Source organism: Oncorhynchus masou, chromosome 26, assembly GCF_036934945.1.
Source record: "Oncorhynchus masou masou isolate Uvic2021 chromosome 26, UVic_Omas_1.1, whole genome shotgun sequence".
Taxonomy (NCBI): Eukaryota; Metazoa; Chordata; class Actinopteri; order Salmoniformes; family Salmonidae; genus Oncorhynchus; species Oncorhynchus masou.
Genome location: NC_088237.1, coordinates 1,245,914 through 1,265,120, shown reverse-complemented (window position 1 = coordinate 1,265,120; position 19,207 = coordinate 1,245,914). Strand labels below are relative to the sequence as shown.

Here is a 19,207-nt window from a genome sequence, read left to right as displayed (position 1 = left end):
TGTTGTTATATGACAATGTACAAAATAAAATTGAAACAACGGAACTGCCCACTTCCTGAATCAGGATCGCATAAATATGTCACAGAACAGACATTGCTTTCTGTGATCATTACGATTCAATACAACAAACGTATTTGCAAAAAGGCTCGGCCTGAACTCTTTCTTTGCAAAATGTACATACTGCTCGTTTAATGAGTACTTTCACATGCGCACAAATAATTTGATACTAAACTGATTATGGCGGGGTATGAAAATGTTAACGTTAACACCTTACTCTGCTGGTCTTAATCGGCGTAAGGTCAAAATCAAAGGTTATCTGAGCAGTCTTTCTAATGATTAGGACATGTAAACAGCTTAATCGACTTTCCTGCTGTGTCTTTGACCTGCGCATGTGCCAGCAACGGTAGCGCAAGCCTCCCTCTTACAGTGCATTCGGAAAGTATTCAGACCTTTTCACCTTTTCAAATCAAATCAAATCTTATTTGTCACATACACATGGTTAGCAGATGTTAATGCGAGTGTAGCGAAATGCTTGTGCTTCTAGTTCCGACAATGCAGTAATAACCAACAAGTAATCTAGCTAACAATTCCAAAACTACTACCTTATAGACACAAGTGTAAGGGGATAAAGAATATGTACATAAAGATATATGAATGAGTGATGGTACAGAGCGGCATAGGCAAGATACAGTAGATGGAATCGAGTACAGTATATACGTATGAGTATGTAAACATATGAGTATGTAAACAAAGTGGCATAGTTAGTGTCTAGTGATACATGTATTACATAAAGATGCAGTAGATGATAGAGTACAGTATATACGTATACATATGAGATGAATAATGTAGGGTATGGAAGCATTGTTTAAGTGGCTAGTGATATATTTTACATCATTTCCCAACAATTCCCATTATTAAAGTGGCTGGAGTCAGTGTGTTGGCAGCAGCCACTCAATGTTAGTGGTGGCTGTTTAACAGTCTGATGGCCTTGAGATTGAAGCTGTTTTTCAGTCTCTCGGTCCCAGCTTTGATGCACCTGTACTGACCTCGCCTTCTGGATGATAGCGGGTTGAACAGGCAGTGGCTCGGGTGGTTGTTGTCCTTGATGATCTTTATGGCCTTCCTGTGACATCGGGTGGTGTAGGTGTCCTGGAGGGCAGGTAGTTTGCCCCTGGTGATGCGTTGTGCAGACCTCACTACCTTCTGGAGAGCCTTACGGTTGTGGGCGGAGCAGTTGCCGTACCAGGCGGTGATACAGCCCACCAGGATGCTCTCGATTGTGCATCTGTAGAAGTTTTTGAGTGCTTTTGGTGACAAGCCGAATTTCTTCAGCCTCCTGAGGTTGAAGAGGCGCTGCTGCGCCTTCTTCACGATGCTGTCTGTGTGGGTGGACCAATTCACTTTGTCTGTGATGTGTACGCCGAGGAACTTAAAATTTACTACCCTCTCCACTACTGTTCCATCAATGTGGATAGGGGGGTGTTCCCTCTGTTTCCTGAAGTCCACAATCATCTCCTTAGTTTTGTTGACGTTGAGTGTGAGGTTATTTTCCTGACACCACACTCCGAGGGCCCTCACCTCCTCCCTGTAGGCCGTCTCGTCGTTGTTGGTAATCAAGCCTACCACTGTTGTGTCGTCCGCAAACGTGTTGATTGAGTTGGAGGCGTGCGTGGCCACGCAGTCGTGGGTGAACAGGGAGTACAGGAGAGGGCTCAGAACGTCGTTGTTGGTAATCAAGCCTACCACTGTTGTGTCGTCCGCAAACGTGTTGATTGAGTTGGAGGCGTGCGTGGCCACGCAGTCGTGGGTGAACAGGGAGTACAGGAGAGGGCTCAGAACGCACCCTTGTGGGGCCCCAGTGTTGAGGATCAGCGGGGTGGAGATGTTGTTGCCTACCCTCACCACCTGGGGGCGGCCCGTCAGGAAGTCCAGTACCCAGTTGCACAGGGCGGGGTCGAGACCCAGGGTCTCGAGCTTGATGATGAGCTTGGAGGGTACTATGGTGTTAAATGCCGAGCTGTAGTCGATGAACAGCATTCTCACATAGGTATTCCTCTTGTCCAGATGGGTTAGGGCAGTGTGCAGTGTGGTTGAGATTGCATCATCTGTGGACCTATTTGGGCGGTAAGCAAATTGGAGTGGGTCTAGGGTGTCAGGTAGGGTGGAGGTGATATGGTCCTTGACTAGTCTCTCAAAGCACTTCATGATGACGGAAGTGAGTGCTACGGGGCGGTAGTCATTTAGCTAAGTTTCCTTCGCTTTCTTAGGAACAGGAACAATGGTGGCCCTCTTGAAGCATGTGGGAACAACAGACTGGGATAGGGATTTGATTGAATATGTCCGTAAACGCACCAGCCAGCTGGTCTGCGCATGCTCTGAGGGCGCGGCTAGGGATGCCGTCTGGGCCTGCAGCCTTGCGAGGGTTGACACGCTTAAATGTTTTCCTCACGTCGGCTGCAGTGAAGGATAGTCTGCATGTTTTGGTTGCGGGCCGTGTCAGTGGCACTGTATTGTTCATATATCCTGATGCTGCATTCATTGTAGCTGGGGAGTTTAACAAGGCTAATCTGAAAACAAGACTCCCTAAATTATATCAGCATATCGATTGTGCAACCAGGGCTGGAAAAACCTTGGATCATTGCTATTCTAACTTCCGCGACGCATATAAGGCCCTGCCCCGCTCTCCTTTCGGAAAAGCTGACCACGACTCCATTTTGTTGATTGCTGCCTACAGACAGAAACTAAAACAAGACGCTCCCGTGCTGAGGTCTGTCCAACGCTGGTCCGACCAATCTGATTCCACACTCCAAGACTGCTTCAGCCCGCCTGGTCGGGCTGTATCACCGCCTGGTACTTTTTCCACGTTTTGTTACGTTACATCCTTATTCTAAAATAGGTTACATTTTAGAATAATTCTCATAAATCTACACATAGTACCCTGTAATGACAAAGAAAAACAGGTTTGTATAATTTGGTCAATTATATTAGAAATAAATGAGAACATTATTTACATAAGTATACAGACCCTTTGCTATGAGACTCGAAATCGAGCTCAGGTGCCTCTTGTTACCATTGATCATCCTTGAGATGTTTCTACAACTTGATTGGACATGATTTGGAAAGGCACACACCTGTCTCTATGAGGTCCCACAGTTGACAGTGCATGTCAGAGCAAAAAACAAGCCATGAGATCGAAGGAATTTTCCATAGAGCACCCGGGACAGGATTGTGTTGATGGTACAGATCTGGGGAAAGGTATCAAAAATTGTCTGCAGCATTGAATGTCCACGAGAACACAGTGGCCTAATCTATAGGCAGAACAGTTGAAACTGGAGCAGCAGCACTACCAGGTGGACTGGGGAGAGCATCAGAGACATCAGGCCAGGTAGTCCTGAGATGTGGTCCTAGGGCTCAGGTCCTCTGAGAGAAAGAGAGAGAGAATTAGAGGGAGCATAATTCACACATGACACCGGATAAGACAGGAGAAATACTCCAGATTTAACAGACTGACCCTAGCCCCCCGACACATCAATTATTGCAGCATCTAATGTCCATTGCTTGTGTTTCTTGGCCCAGGCAAGTCTCTTCATCTTATTGTTGTCCTTTAGTAGTGGTTTCTTTGCGGCAATTCAACCATGTAGGCCTGATTCACGCAGTCTTGTCTGAACAGTTGATGTTGAGATGTGTCTGTTATTTGAACTCTGTGAAGCATTTATTTGTGCTTAAATCTCAGGTGCAGTTAACTTCTTTGGGACTGGGGGGCAGTATTGAGTAGCTTGGATGAATAAGGTGCCCAGAGTAAACTGCCTGCTACTCAGGCCCAGTTGCTAATATATGCATATTATTAGTATATTTGGATCAAACACTCTGAAGTTTCTAAAACTGTTTGAATGATGTCTGTGAGTATAACAGAACTCATATGGCAGGCAAAAACCTGAGGAAAAAAATCCAACCAGGAAGGTTGACATCTAAGGTTTGTAGGTTTTTCAACTCATTCCCTATCGAAAACTGTGTCTATGGGGTCATATTGCAGAAGATGTATGTTAAAAACATCCTAAAGATTGATTCTATACTTCATTTGACATGTTTCTACGAACTGTAATATAACTTTTCATCTGAAATTTTGCATGGACTTGCCTGCGCGTCGTGATTTTGGATTGTGTACTAAACGCGCAAACAAAAAGGAGGTATTTGGACATAAATGAGGGACTCAATCAAACATTTATTGTGGAACTGGGATTCCTGGAAGTGCATTCTGATGAAGATCATCAAAGATAAGTGAATATTTATAATGCTATTTCTGACTTCTGTTGACTGCACAACATGGTGGATATCTGTTTGGCTGTTTTGTTGTCTGAGTGCTGTACTCAGATTATTGCATGGTGTGCTTTTTCGGGAAAGCTTTTTTGAAATCTGACAGGTTGCATTAAGGAGAAGTTTATCTAATTTTTCATCAACATTTATGATGAGTATTTCTGTAAATTGTTGTGGCTCTCTTCAAAATCACCGGATGTTTTGGAACTACTGAACATAACACGCCAAAGTAAACTCAAATGTTTCGATATAAATATGAACTTTATCGAACAAAACATTAATGTATCGTGTAACATGAAGTCCTATGAGTGTCATCTGATGCAGATCATCAAAGATTAGTGATTCATTTTATCTTTCTGTTTTTTGACTCATCTCTTTGGCTGGAAAAATGGCTGTTTTTCTGTGACTAGGTGCTTACCTAACATAATCTTTTGGTGTGCTTTCACTAGAAAGCTTTTTTGAAATCAGACACTGTGGCTGGATTAACGAGAAGTTTATCTTTAAAATGGTGCCAAAATACTTGTATGCTTGAGGAATTTTAATTATGAGATTTCTGTTGTTTTGAATTTGGTGCCCTGCACTTTCACTGTCTGTTGAGGTGGGACGCTACCATCCCGAATATCCCAGAGGTTTTAACTCGAATGAACTTAGCAGAGGTAACTCTGAGAGCCAGTTTCATCGTAGTGCTTGATGGTTTTTGCGACTGCACTTGAAGAAACTTTCAAAGTTCTTAATGTTCTGCTCTGACTGACCTTCATGTCTTAAAGTAATGATGGACTGTCATTTCTCTTTGCTTATTTAAACTGCACATACCATAATATGGATTTAGTCTTTTACCAAATCTTCTGTATACCCCCCTACCTTGTCACAACACAACTGATTGGCTCAAACGCATGAAGGAAAGAAATTCCACAAATGTAACTTTTAACAAGGCACACCTGTTAATTGAAATGCATTCCAGGTGACTACCTCATGAAGCTGGTTGAGAGAATGCCAAGGGTGGCTACTTTGAAGAATCTAAAATATATTTTTATTTGTTTACACTTTTTCATTTACTACATGATTCCATGTATGATATTTCATAGTTTTGATGTCTTCACTATTATTTGACAATGTAGAGAATAGTAAAAATAAAGAAAAACCCTTGAATGAGTAGCTGTGTCCAAACATTTGACTGGTACTCTATGTACAATTTCAGTTGTTTAGTTTTAATAAATTAACCTGCTTTTTCATAGTCATTATGCGGTATTGTGTGTAGATTTATGCGGGAAATAAACAAATTAATCCATTTTGGAATATGGTTGTAACGTAACAAAATGTAGAAAAGGTCAAGGGGTGTCACGTTGGTATAATGGATCAGGAGACAGGCGCAGGAATGTGTAATAGTTTAAATAAAAGAATTCCCCAAATTTTAGCGTGCCATGTAAAGGCACGGGGACGAAGACCAAACAAACACTATACAAAACACAGGGTTGAAACCCAAACAAAAGAGCGAGGAATACCTTGAATAAATACACGGGACAATACCCGAAAATGCAAAAGCACAGTGATACAACACGGGACGAGACCCACAATCATCTGCTCAACACAAGCGGCACGAAAGCCAAAACAACAAGGCACAGTTACTCACACGACCAACAGAGACATAATCAACAACGCAATGGTGAACCAAAGGGCACATTTATGCAAATATAAATCAGTGAAGAAATGGGGACCAGGTGTGTGTATTGAGACAGTTCAGTTCCTAGAGGCCGGTGACGTAGACCTCAAACTGGTGCATGGAAAGTACCGGAGGGAACCGTGACAAGGGGTCTGAATACTTTCCCAATGTATGTGCGAGTGAGTTTGGAAAAACTGAAAGTATGCCTCTTAGAAATTGTTTTTGCATACAAATAAAAAACACGATAAAACTGTAGTAGAACATTTATTTTGATCAGCAATTTTCTGCATTTATCAAAAGTCCCATCATGTAGCCTGATTTCAGATGTCTCGATGTAAACAGGCTTATGAGGGAAATCGTTCTTCTTGCAAAGCATGTAAATGTTTTGAACAAACTATTATTCTGACTATCCACAATCACATTATATTGTGCATGTAACCGTGCTTAATGATTCAATGTACTATTGTCTAAATTCATTGATCTGTCACATCAATGAATACCAACGCCAGCACCTGTTCCGTGCGAGTGTTTTGATTTTCAACACAGTCCTTCAGAGAGAGCTGTATGGTATTGGCCAATATTAATTAATGTAGGTCACAATTTGTAGTGCGATGTGTGTTTTATATTCAGCTGCATCTGCGCTAATGAGGGTAATCCAGCATGAGATGTACTGGAATTAACAAATCACTGAGGCTTTACACTGACATATCACAACAGTCTCAATGTTTACATTTTAGACGAGCAAGAGAAGGCCTTGTTCTGTACTACTATGCTTCCTTATTCCCCGTCATTGTTAAACAAGGCATTTTTGAGAGACATCATGTCTGGTAGATATTAAATCCCCTCCCATACAGTATAGAGGAGAAATCTTGTGAATGGTCGTAATGATATCTGTTTGATGTTAAAGGAATTCCTGTCTTATTAAAGAAGGATATCGTGGCGCGGAAAGTTAACCCTGGGAAGTTAAATGAACCCAATACAGCTTTGCACTTGTTCACTATTCAATGGAGTTCTCCTCTTCTTAATTTGATGGCAGCAGACATTTCATAAGTAGAGCGAATGGAGGGATCTGATGTTTGCCTTTCATGCTTGAGAGCTCTAATACAATAGCAGAGTGCTCCGATCGAGGGGAGGGCTCCAGGAAGCCGCCAAGAAGTTTTGGAGGGGAAACTCGAGACCTCTGCTGGCTTGCTCAATCAACTGGGTCAAGGCGGAAACAAAAGCAGACCAAAACAAGTTTATAATGCCCTCATTTGGTACCTTAGCCAAATGGAAACGCACACACACTGTTATCTGAACAAACCGAGCTATCTGGCACTGCCATTGTAATTTGCTGTCACACCAGGGAGGCTAAGCTAGTCTGATAGCGCAGGATATTGTTTGTGGGGTTGGAATTCCAAAAACTGTTAAATGAAAGCATGTGCATCAGGCTAGGACTCTCTGAACTCACTGGCCTATTTACTTTTGAGCATGTAGGGGTATCCAATTGGCAAACATGGGACAGCGATCAAGAAGACATTGTGTGGCTGAAACAGTTCTGAGTTCTTCAGAAGGAGCATCTGATGCTGAGTGTGCACCGAGGGGCAGACCTCAATGATTGTACAGAATGTGTGATATACGGGCATCTACAGCCTGTACTGTACACTTTCTTCCAAAACCCGCCACCCTCCTCTCCTCGTTGCATCTGCCTCCTTGTCCGTTGAAAATCAATGCAGTGAACTGTTGTCCCTGCCCAGTTCCACTCAACAGATGGTGGGGATGAAAATCATACACAATCAATATGGAAGCTCCCTTGAACTCCACGTTGTCATCCCATTATTCTGTTCATGTCAACCATTGGATGTATTTTAGTCACAGTTGTCCTCTAGTGTGTGAGATTTACAGATGTTACATGTACAAAACGAGCACTCATCTTTTTCATGTTCCTTCTACCCGGATACATTACAGATAGGAAATACCTTCATTAGAGTGTCTTTCAACACACCTTGTAGCCTAGCGGAGCGTTGGGCCGGTACCCAAAATGTCTCTGGTCCGAATCCTTCAACACACCTTGTTGCCTAGCGGAGCGTTGGACAAGTACCCAAAATGTCACTGGTCCGAATCTTTCAACACACCTTGTAGCCTAGCGGAGCGTTGGACAAGTACCCAAAATATCACTGGTCCGAATCCTTCAACACACCTTGTAGCCTAGCGGAGTGTTGGGCCAGTACCCAAAATGTCACTGGTCCGACTCTTTCAACACACCTTGTAGCCTAGCGGAGCGTTGGGCCAGTACCCAAAATGTCACTGTTTCGAATCCTTCAACACACCTTGTAGCCTAGCGGAGCGTTGGGCCAGTACCCAAAATGTCTCTGGTCCAAATCCTTCAACACACCTTGTAGCCTAGCGGAGCGTAGGGCCAGTACCCAAAATGTCTCTGGTCCGACTCACTCAACACACCTTGTAACCTAGCGGAACGTTGGGCCAGTACCCAAAATGTCTCTGGTCCGAATCCTTCGACCTACTTGGTGAAAAATGTATCTGTGCCGTTGAGCAGGGCACATAACCCTAATTGCTCCTTTAAGTTGCTCTGGATAAGAGCGTCTGCTAAATGACTAAAATGTAAATGTAAAATGTAAGGAAAAAGGGGCCGAAGATGTACTCATTAAAATTGCAATTAGCCTACAAGTTGTGTGACAGACTGTGGACCAAACCATTTGCGATTGTAATTATGATTATGGCCCTGAAGAAAAGTACTCCCCAGGGTTAGCCTGGCCTAATATCTATTGTTCTTCGTGCTATTGGCCTTATACAGTGGGGCAAAAAAGTATTTAGTCAGCCACCAATTGTGCAAGTTCTCCCACTTAAAAAGATGAGAGGCCTGTAATTTTCATCATAGGTACACTTCAACTATGACAGACAAAATGAGAGAAAAAAATCCAGAAATCACATTGTAGGATTTTTTAATGAATTTATTTGCAAATTATGGTGTAAAATAAGTATTTGGTCAATAACAAAAGTTTTTCTCAATACTTTGTTAACTTGTTCACGGTACAGGTTCCCCAAGGGCACCACACCTCCCCCCGCTCAACTCAAAAGGTGGCGCACAGAATGCAAAAATATTCTTAGAAATATTTATCCTCCACACATTAACAAGTCCAATAGCTCAAATGAAAGATAAACACCTTGTTCATCTCCCCAGCGTGTCAGATTTCTAAAATGTTTTATGGTGAAAACATAGCACATATTTATGTCAAACCACCACAAAGACAGAGACGATATGCAGCCATTTTGTCGAACAAAAGATGCAATCACAAACGCAGGATTAAAAGAAAAATAATTCACTAACCTTTTGAAAATCTTCATCAGATGACAGTAATAGGACATGTTACACAGTACATTTGTTTTTTTTCAATAATATGCAATTTATATCCATAAATCTCCGTTTACATTGACGCCATGTTCAGAAAATCCTCAAAAATGTCAGGAGAAATTATAGATAGCTCCGCCAGATAACAGAAATACACATCATAAACTTTGACTAAATATACATGTTCTACATGTAGTTAGAAAGATACACTGCTTCCTAATGCAACCGCTTTGTCACATTTCTTTTTAACGTTAACTTGTTCACGCTACATGTTCCCCAAGGGCACCCCCCCACCCCCTCAACTCAAAAAGTGGCGCACAGAATGCAAAAATATTCTTAGAAATATTTAACCTCCACACATTAACAAGTCCAATAGCTCAAATGAAAGAGAAACACCTTGTTCATCTACCCAGCGAGTCAGATTTCTATAATGTTTTACGGCGAAAACAAAGCACTTGTATATCAAACCACCACAAAGACAGACGATATGTAGCCATTTTGTCAAACAAAAGATGCAATCACAAACGCAGGATTAAAAGAAAAATAATTCACTAACCTTTTGAAAATCTTCATCAGATGACAGTAATAGGACATGTTACACAGTGCATTTTGTTTTTTTCAATAATATGCAATTTATATCCATAAATCTCCGTTTACATTGAAGCCATGTTCAAAAAATGCTACAAAAATGTCCGGAGAAATTATAGATAACTCCGCCAGATAACGCCAGATAACAGCAATACACATCATAAACTTTGACTAAATATACATGTTCTACATATAGTTAGAAAGATACACTGCTTCTTAATGCAATCGCTTTGTCACATTTCTTTTTCACGTTACAGAAATCGCTCACTATTCAATAATCTGAGACAGCGCTCAGACGTAAGCAATATTTCTCCGCTATGTTGGAGTCAACAGAAACACAAAATTACAACATAAATATTCCCTTACCTTTGATGGTCTTCGATCAGAATGTAGTGGAAGGAGTCATACTTACCCAAAACAGTGTTTGGTTTCAAGTCGTGTGTCTTTGTATTAGCAAACGCGACAAATTCCGGTTGAAATGCATCCAAAATTACCTCTGGTCCCGAGGGGATGCGCATCAAAACTTCAAAATTCCATATTATATGTCGACTAAACTGTGCAGAATCAAGCTTTAGGATGTTAAACGTACAAAACAATTGGCGATTCAACCGGACAAAAGCAATTCTTCTCAGACAATCTGGAACGGAGGAATGACTGTGTACAATTCGCGCTCGAACGCACATGTATTTTCTCGCGACACCCACTATTTTGCCTCCCAAAGGGTCAAATCTCGCGGGATTTGCACAATTAAACGCTCTACTGAATGAGGACATCTAGTGGAAGACATAGAAAGTGTTTCCAGATCCATAGCTGGTTGGGAAGGGTGGGGGCGATGACGTCAAAGTTGGGGACACGTCTGGCACTGCAGGATTTGAGTCCCTGGCGGCGTAGTGTGTTACTGATGGTAGGCTTTGTTACTTTTGTCCCAGCTCCCTGCAGGTCATTTACTAGGTCCCCCCGTGTGGTTCTGGGATTTTTGCTCACCGTTCTTGTGATCATTTTGACCCCATGGGGTGAGATCTTGCGTGGAGCCCCAGATCGAGGGAGATTATCAGTGGTCTTGTATGTCTTTCATTTCCTAATAATGGCTCCCCAACAGTTGATTTATTTAAACCAAGCTGCTTACCTATTGCAGATTCAGTCTTCCCAGCCTGGAGCAGGTCTACAATTTTGTTTCTGGTGTCCTTTGACAGCTATTTGGTCTTGGCCATAGTGGAGTTTTGAGTGTGACTGTTTGAGGTTGTGGAAAGGTGTCTTTTATACTGATAAGAAGTTCAAACAGGTGCCATTAATACAGATAACGAGTGGAGGACAGAGGAGCCTCTTAAAGAATAAGTTACAGGTCTGTGAGAGCCAGAAATGTTGCTTGTTTGTAGGTGACCAAATACTTATTTTTCACCATAATTTGCAAATAAATTCATTAAAAATCCTACAATGTGATTTTCTGGATTTTTTTCTTCTAATTTTGTCTGTCATAGTTGAAGTGTACCTATGATGAAAATTACAGGCCTCTCATCTTTTTAAGTGGGAGAACTTGCACAATTGATGGTTGACTAAATACTTTTTTGCCCCACTGTACATGCGACTGTATTGGCAGGGAGCCAGCCCATGATTAGAGATCTCCTCCATTTTGTCCTCCTAGGAGGCCTGCTCACAAGTTGCTGACAGAAACCATACTGTAGCCAAAAGCTCTCCTCTAAAATATGTAGCAGCTTATGATAGTCTAACATGTTTCAACACACTAAACATCAGTGCCACTGTGGGGAGTACTTGTCAAAAGTGCTCGGCTGTGTGTGTGCCTCTGGAGAGAAAAAATCATACAAAGCAAATCTCGCCTCTTGTCTTCCAACTCGGTTTGCCTTCCGGTTTTCTCCTGAACTCATCTGACCTGCTCTTTATTTCAGTGATCAAGACAGCACCGATTACTCCCACCAAACACAAAATATTAAAAACAATATCTCTCTCACTCACTCACTCACTCACTCACTCACTCACTCACTCACTCACTCAATGCAAAAGCACGCTGTGTCGATACTAAGTGGTGATGATGATGTTGACTTCATCCACAGTACTCTTAAAAGGCGTTGAGGTTTAGAAGCAGATGATGGGAGTGAGGATTTGGAATCTGTTAAAACTAAATAGCCTCTGGGTCCTTAATTATTAATGCAAAGTAGGGGGTTTAAGGCTGCCTTCAACACTCATTTGCTGAGTTTTCCACGGAGACCTGGACTGCAGCATTTATAATGAGTGTGATTAAAGTAGGCGTACATACCCCTCTCCGAACTTCAGGTGTTGAGTCTGGCTGGCTCTCTTTCTGAGAGTGGTAATAAGGTCATTCTCTATTTCTCTCTGTCCCCTAGCTCCCTATCTCCCCCTCTCCAAATCACGGAGAGATATATTTATGACACTGACCTTTCCCGCTGTAAGCTGAAAGTTAAACACACTGCGCTTCTATTGATCCCTGCACCAGGCAATTAAAACTCAGTATGAGAGGAAATCGTTTGCACTTTCTATATGACACATGGGCTGGTGGCCTGCCAAAACGCCCCTCGGTAGAATATAAATTCTCTCCATCCGACTGAATCGAACCCTCAGTGAGCCTGAAAGATGGCCAGATTGAATGCGTACCTTGATTGTGGCGCTATCTGGCATAATGGACAAGCTTGAGCAGCTCAATGCTCTCCTGTGTGCCCCATCTCCTAGGAGCTCCCAATTGGATCCCAAGCAAGAGAGAAACATGAAGTTAGTTTTTATGGAGAGATGGATAATTCCGGAGCAGGATAATTCCAAAGTGTCTTGTCTGGGGGAGCCCAATGATGCGAGCCACCGGAGCGTGGAAGCTTCCTACACAGACCCAATCAGCATCGGCGGTGAGGACGCTGGTCCCGCCGCTTATGGAAATGAGCTATTGACATCTCTCTGCACTGATTGCTACAATAGACAGCTCTGCATCTGTAATGACACTATCTTTGTTCACAACACGCTAATGGCCTCACCGGTGGCGGTAGATCTCCGTCTTTCTCAACAGAAGCCGATTTTCATTTGTCAAAGAAATCGCTGTAATTGAAATCGCACGATTGACCTGCCTTGTTCTTTCCCGTTCTCTGTATTGTCTATGCTTTTTGCAGTCATAATTTTCTGGCAGGCCAAACCGCTATAGCTGTAACACAGTTAGCCTTACTATTTCATCCCTTTTTTCTTTTTCCCCCAGGTGTGCTGCTGTGTGTGTGTTTAATAGTGGGGGGGGGGGTCGGGCCCTGAGCTGTGTGAAGGGTTAAATGCCTGTGAGCTGTAGTGGATCTCACACCACCTCTGCTCCGTGACACTGATGGGGATGATAGGCGCTGCAGGATATCCCAGGGGGGAACGCACTTCTCTTCCCCCGTACCTTCTGCCATCCTCCCTCTCTACCCTCATGCTCCCCTGTCCCCTCACCCCCTGCCATCCTGTCCCTCTGCATTATCTGATCTTGTGTAAAGTCCACTGATCATCACCACAAACACACTTGGGTTTGCTTTCTGTCTTCTTCTTTCCATCTATTTCTATTTCTCTCTTACTCACACGAATATCAACTCCAACACACTCCAGTGCCTTCTGTGAGGAGAGAGGGTGAGTGTGTTTTTGCCATTGAGCAGAGATGATAGTGTAGGAAGGCTGGCTCCATGTGATGAGAAATAGTATAAGAATGGAGAGCTCTCTCACGTCTCATTCCAGGCAATATATCTGAGGGCAGATACTGCCTTTTTATCGATGGACTGCCTTCCCCCTACCCCATGGGATACAGAGCGAGAGGAAGAAGAGATAAACTAACGGCAGACTCATATGCTTGCCAGCTCTGTGATCAGACAAAGACCTGGTAAAATAAATAATCTGTTAATGGTGTGAGGTTAATGACTCTGTGTGTGTGTGCCTGCACGTCTGTCCGTTTGCGTGCGTCGGTGCAAGCATTTGTGTTTCTGTCCGTGATTGTCCGTGTGACGGCATGACCAGTGCCAAGGGACACCGCTATCTCCCTAGCCACCTTCTCTCCCCTTAAGCATCACTGCACAACCCTCTCAACCAAAAGACATCACAGAACAGAGCGGCGAAATCCACTTCCGTTTGTCATTGAGGCATCTCTCTGTGCTTTGCGATGTCTTTGGTATGGGAGCCGCCATTTCAAATCAACAAATCAGCCGTAATTCAATAAATGTATTGATCACTCACTTCCCCTGGGCCTGCCTGCTGTAGCTGTCGGGGCATTAGAAGAAGAACGTGGAAAAGCATTTGCGACTAAAGGGATAGGACGCGAGGACAAGGTCTGATGGAGATTAGGTTAGAAGGGGAGACTGTACTAGGATTTATCCTTTCCTCTCATCCTGTGTGTCCCAAATGGCATCCTATTCCCTACATAGTGCACAGCTTTTGACCAGGGCCTGTAGAGCTCTGGTCTACAGTAGTGCAATATGTAGTGAATAGGATGCCATTTGGAACGCTGCCTTCCTCTCCGTTGTTTGATGATTAATCGAAACCCATTAGTATGGCGCCCGGAACGGTGAATTCACTCTTAATTAGTTTCTTTTTTACCCCCGGTTTCTCCTCTGCTTTGGCATGGGGGGAGGTATTATCTACACAATGAGAGATTGGCATGCAGCTTATCTGATCCTAGCACTAGTCACAGGCAGCTGTTGTATTATTGCTGTTCGCTGCAGTATCAGAAGGCTAAGCCGTTGTGGAACGGCATCTAGGGCTTTAGAATACATTACACCAGCATGTGCACACACACACACACACACACACACACACACACACACACACACACACACACACACACACACACACACACACACACAGGCGCAGAGTCAAACAGACAGCACACACACTAAGCGGACTCAGGAGAAGGGCTTTTAGAGGTGGTGTGAAGGTATGAGAGACAGATTGTCTCTAAGTTGATCTTTCAGAGGAGGGCGGTGTGTGTTCGTATATAGGAGAAAGGGGGAAAAAGCCTTGATCTATTGGGATTCTGTGATGGGGGGTGGTGAACCAGGGTAGAGAGAGAGGCTGCACACAGAGCAACACACACACTATGTTAAAAAGACACCGATCCAGTGTTTACCCCCTGCTGATTTCTCAGGCCCTGTGTGGGAATGGGTTCAAGTGTCATCAGATCAGCTCTTTCTCCTTCCCCTCTCCCTCCCTGTGTCGCTCTGCCACCACCATTAGCCAGAGGAAGATTACAGACCTGTCACTGGCTGCCATGACTTGTTTGTGTTTAAAACCCCCCCGTGTTAATGTTTGTTAAAAAAGCTTGACATAAAAACAAACCTCCCCGCCGGATATCTTTATGACCACATTCTGTGCAAATACTTAAGCGGCTAATTAAAATGTCCAACGTGGCAATCGGTCTGTCTGCCGTGTTTGTGTGACCAGAACCAGAGTATGTGAGTGGAGCTATTAGTAACCCTGCTCATCACCGCTCTGGCCCTCCACGTCCAATCGGTCTGTCTGCCGTGTTTGTTTGACCAGAACCAGAGTATGTGATGAGTGGAGCTATTGGAAACCCTGCTCATCACCGCTCTGGCCCTCCATGTCCCATCCGTCTGTCTGCTGTGTTTGTGTGACCAGAACCAGAGTATGTGATGGAGCTATTGGAAACCCTGCTCATCACCGCTCTGGCCCTCCACGTCCAATCGGTCTGTCTGCCGTGTTTGTTTGAATTACCAGAACCAGAGTATGTGATGAGTGGAGCTATTGGAAACCCTGCTCATCACCGCTCTGGCCCTCCATGTCCCATCCGTCTGTCTGCTGTGTTTGTGTGACCAGAACCAGAGTATGTGATTAGTGGAGCTGTTGGAAACCCTGCTCATCGCTGCTCTGGCCCTCCCCGTCCTTTCTAACCACTCTGCTAAAAACCACTTCACTCACAGGAAAAATAAACTGCCGCTCCAAATTTGATCCATTTAATAAACTCACAATTTAACCGAAAACCAGTCTATTGACTCCCTGCACCTACCCTTTGGTTTTGAAGTATTGAAACCAACCATGTGGATTTGCTCCACCTTCCCTGAATGACGACTCACCACTACATATAGGCCCAATATAACTTTTTTTAAGTTGGGAGCACCAGTGCCACCTGCTACCTCCTCTAAGCAGTCAATCAGTACACCTGGCCAAGCCGACTCCTCTATAGTCTCTAGTGTCTACACCTGGATGTGGCTTGCTGCCCTACTGGGGCAGCACCATAGACATATTCTGTGTTTATAGGCTGACATCAGTAGCCATGGGGCCAGAGATTCAGAGACCTGTTCAAGAGGTTAGAGAGGCAGACTACTATCCAGAAGGTTGTTGGTTTATATCCTGGTAAGGGCAATGATCTAACAATCTCAAGGAAGGGTGTTGGTTTGAAATCGCATGTTCCATCCATCCAGTCAGTCAGTACAGCAGCTGGATGTGGCCTGCTTTCCCAATGTGTGAGACAACTGTGTTTTCAGTCAGCACAAACTTGTCAAAGACAGCTTAGGGGATTGGATGAGGGTCGTTGGGTGTAATTCCATTGAACAGTATGATGGGTGAAAATTGCACACATTCTTCACTCCATTAGTCCTTCAGCCAGGTTGTTATTCCGTTGGCAAGCGAGAGAGACCGAGAGCTTACGTAGTTTACAGTCGTTCCCATTGCCACCGATGTGATTCGTCACACAGGGAAAGCCCCCATCCCGTCATTACTATTCTGTAAATGGATTCCACATGAAGCCCGACTGCATTAGCGGGGCCTGTAATACGAGCCCTATAAAGGTCACAATAATGATATGTAAACGTGTCGCACTTCTCTAAAGAGCGATCGAGGCCATTAAAGAGATATTGTCGAGCGGCTACAACAGGCTCGCCGTTAACCTCGGGCTCGTTACACACTGGAAATAATAATATATATCAATAATATTTACTAGGCTGCCCATCTTGTTTCTGCCCATCTTGCCTCTGCCGCACACAGTGGACAGCTGGGCTTTAGGCTGATTCAGCTATCTGTTGAGTTCTGTCACTGCATTAGCCAACCCCATCTGACTGATCATCATTTACTGTGTGTGTGTGTGTGTGCGCGAGAGTGACATTTATGGACTTTGTCACTCAGGCCAAATGAAACTTTTATTCATGGGATGGTGATTGTTTACAATGGAGGTCAGAGTAAGGTAGTGTTTGTGTGGGAATTTAAGAGAGCTGTTAATTATCCCTAGAACATCTTTAGAAAGGGAATGTTGGTGTGGCGCTACTTCACATCCTGTGCTGTGTTTTCTAACCTGATGTGTGTGTCTGTCTCTCTGATCTGTTCCTGTGCTGTCTGTGTGTTGCAGACCTGCAAGAGATAGTATTTGTGATCCAGAGCCAGAGTAACTCATTCCACATGAGTTGGGCGGAGAGACAGAGAGCAGACCTGTTACAACAGACTCAGAGCCTCACACAGGTACCACCAGCACCACTTAAAGAAACAAACACAGCAAATGTTTTACTATCCTTTTGGGGAACTACAATTGACTTCCTTTCCATTTTCCCTAACCCCTAACCCTAATTGGAACCCTAAACCTAACCCCTATGCCGAAAATAGCCTTTGTCCTCATTGTCCCCACGATGGAGAATTCCTTGTTTTACTACCCTTGTGGGGACTTTTGTGGATTTCCAGGACCCACAAGGGTAGTTACATATATATGTGTGTGTGTGTGTGTGTGTGTGTGTGTGTGTGTGTGTGTGTGTGTGTGTGTACACACAGGTTTTTTGAAAAACAACAGCATCCCTTAACTTCAACCATCTTCTCTATGGCTCATGGCTGTTACTTCCCTACTTATTCCTCTACGCTCCCTGTGGAGCATACAGCCGTCATATCTGTTACTCTTTTGGAATAATTAGAGTGGAAAACCATCAGCTTAGTGTAACCGAGTCAAGTTCAACTCTTTACGTTTAAATACCACCATCCGTGCCATTGAATTGCTTTTGGCTGACGCTTCTGCCTGAAGTATTTCAAGAAGGTGGTCAGCTGTGTTTGCGAGACAGAGGATGCAAGATCAAATAGCAGTGCGGGTTTGTGAGCGAGATAGCTAGACTTTTAAATTAATTAAATAGAACCATTGAGAGTGGTTACATTTCTCCAGCCCCATCCCTCAGCTGTTTACCAAAACAGTGATAGTGTGTTTGTTGTTGTTTGACTGCAGATTGTTCCTTTAACACGGTGTTATACAACCTAATTAACAAGCAGAGTTTCAGTTCTGTATCGATACTGCAGTCAACCAAGGAAATAAATGATGTCTTTTCACAATACACTTAATCAGCATCAATTAACCGAGGCACCATTGCAGTCCATGCTCGTTGCCACATGGTGTCAGTATTGCTTTTGATATGAAGGAAACAATCATTGTCTCAGATCGCAGCCCCATCTGAACGGTAGAGAAAACTAGGTACTGGTAGCATAGTGTGTTGTCCAGCAGTGTAATGCAATGAAATACATCACCATGGTTGTCTTTGTTAAACAGACTACATCATATTGTATTCTGTCAGCATTATTCAAAACATTTATTCCAGATCAAAATTATCCTGTGTTGTCTCAATTCTGTTTTTGCTTAGAAAGATGGAAGACAATATTTAGACCAAATGTCATGGGATGATATAATATTTGTTTTAGCAAATATAATGTGATATGTTGCATACTTGATTCTGTTTTGTTTTTTAAATAGGAGGGACTACATCTGAAAGAGGAGAAGAATTTAACACAGTACAGGATAATTTTGGACTTGAATAAATGTTTAGAAAAACTGTGCCCTGAATTGAACACATTCAGGCCTTCAGTATGTAAATCAGCTGCAGTCCAAGAGAACATCATTTACATTTTTTAAACCTATCCTGTTCTCAGATGTCACCTAGTTAGAACCACCATTACATCCGTCCATTTAGCTGAACCCTGGAACATAGACTAATACATATGACAGTTACCTACCAGGTTATTGCATAAGTAATTTAACTCAATCTCTGTTCAAGTGAGTTATTTGGTGAGTGAGAACTGTGGTCACTCAATAGCAAACTTCAGAAAACTCAGGTTAACTTGATAAAAAGCAAACGTTAGAGATGCATTTTTCCTTGTATGTCTTTGCAAGGTCAGTAGAGCAGAGCAGGGGTCCTTGTCTGGATACCCAGACTTTATTCTCTGACCAAAAGCTACACCACACCCACGGACGTTAGTTTCTCCTACGCGTCTGGATCTGAGTACCTCCCTGACCCTTCACCGAATGCCACACATTCTGGGCCGTCTGATTGGTCCAGAAACCGATGGGTTGG

At 43.4% G+C, this 19,207-nt stretch overlaps 1 protein-coding gene across 2 annotated transcripts in view; it reads left to right on the top strand.

Annotated features, from left to right (window-relative positions):
- LOC135514621 (beta-1,3-glucosyltransferase-like) overlaps positions 1–19,207 on the top strand; it is a 110,623-nt gene that overhangs the window by 46,523 nt on the left and 44,893 nt on the right. For both annotated transcript variants that reach the window (XM_064938052.1, XM_064938053.1), the window contains exon 4: positions 17,239–17,348. In XM_064938052.1, the coding sequence (XP_064794124.1) occupies positions 17,239–17,348 (110 nt within the window). The remainder of the gene's footprint in view (positions 1–17,238; positions 17,349–19,207) is intronic.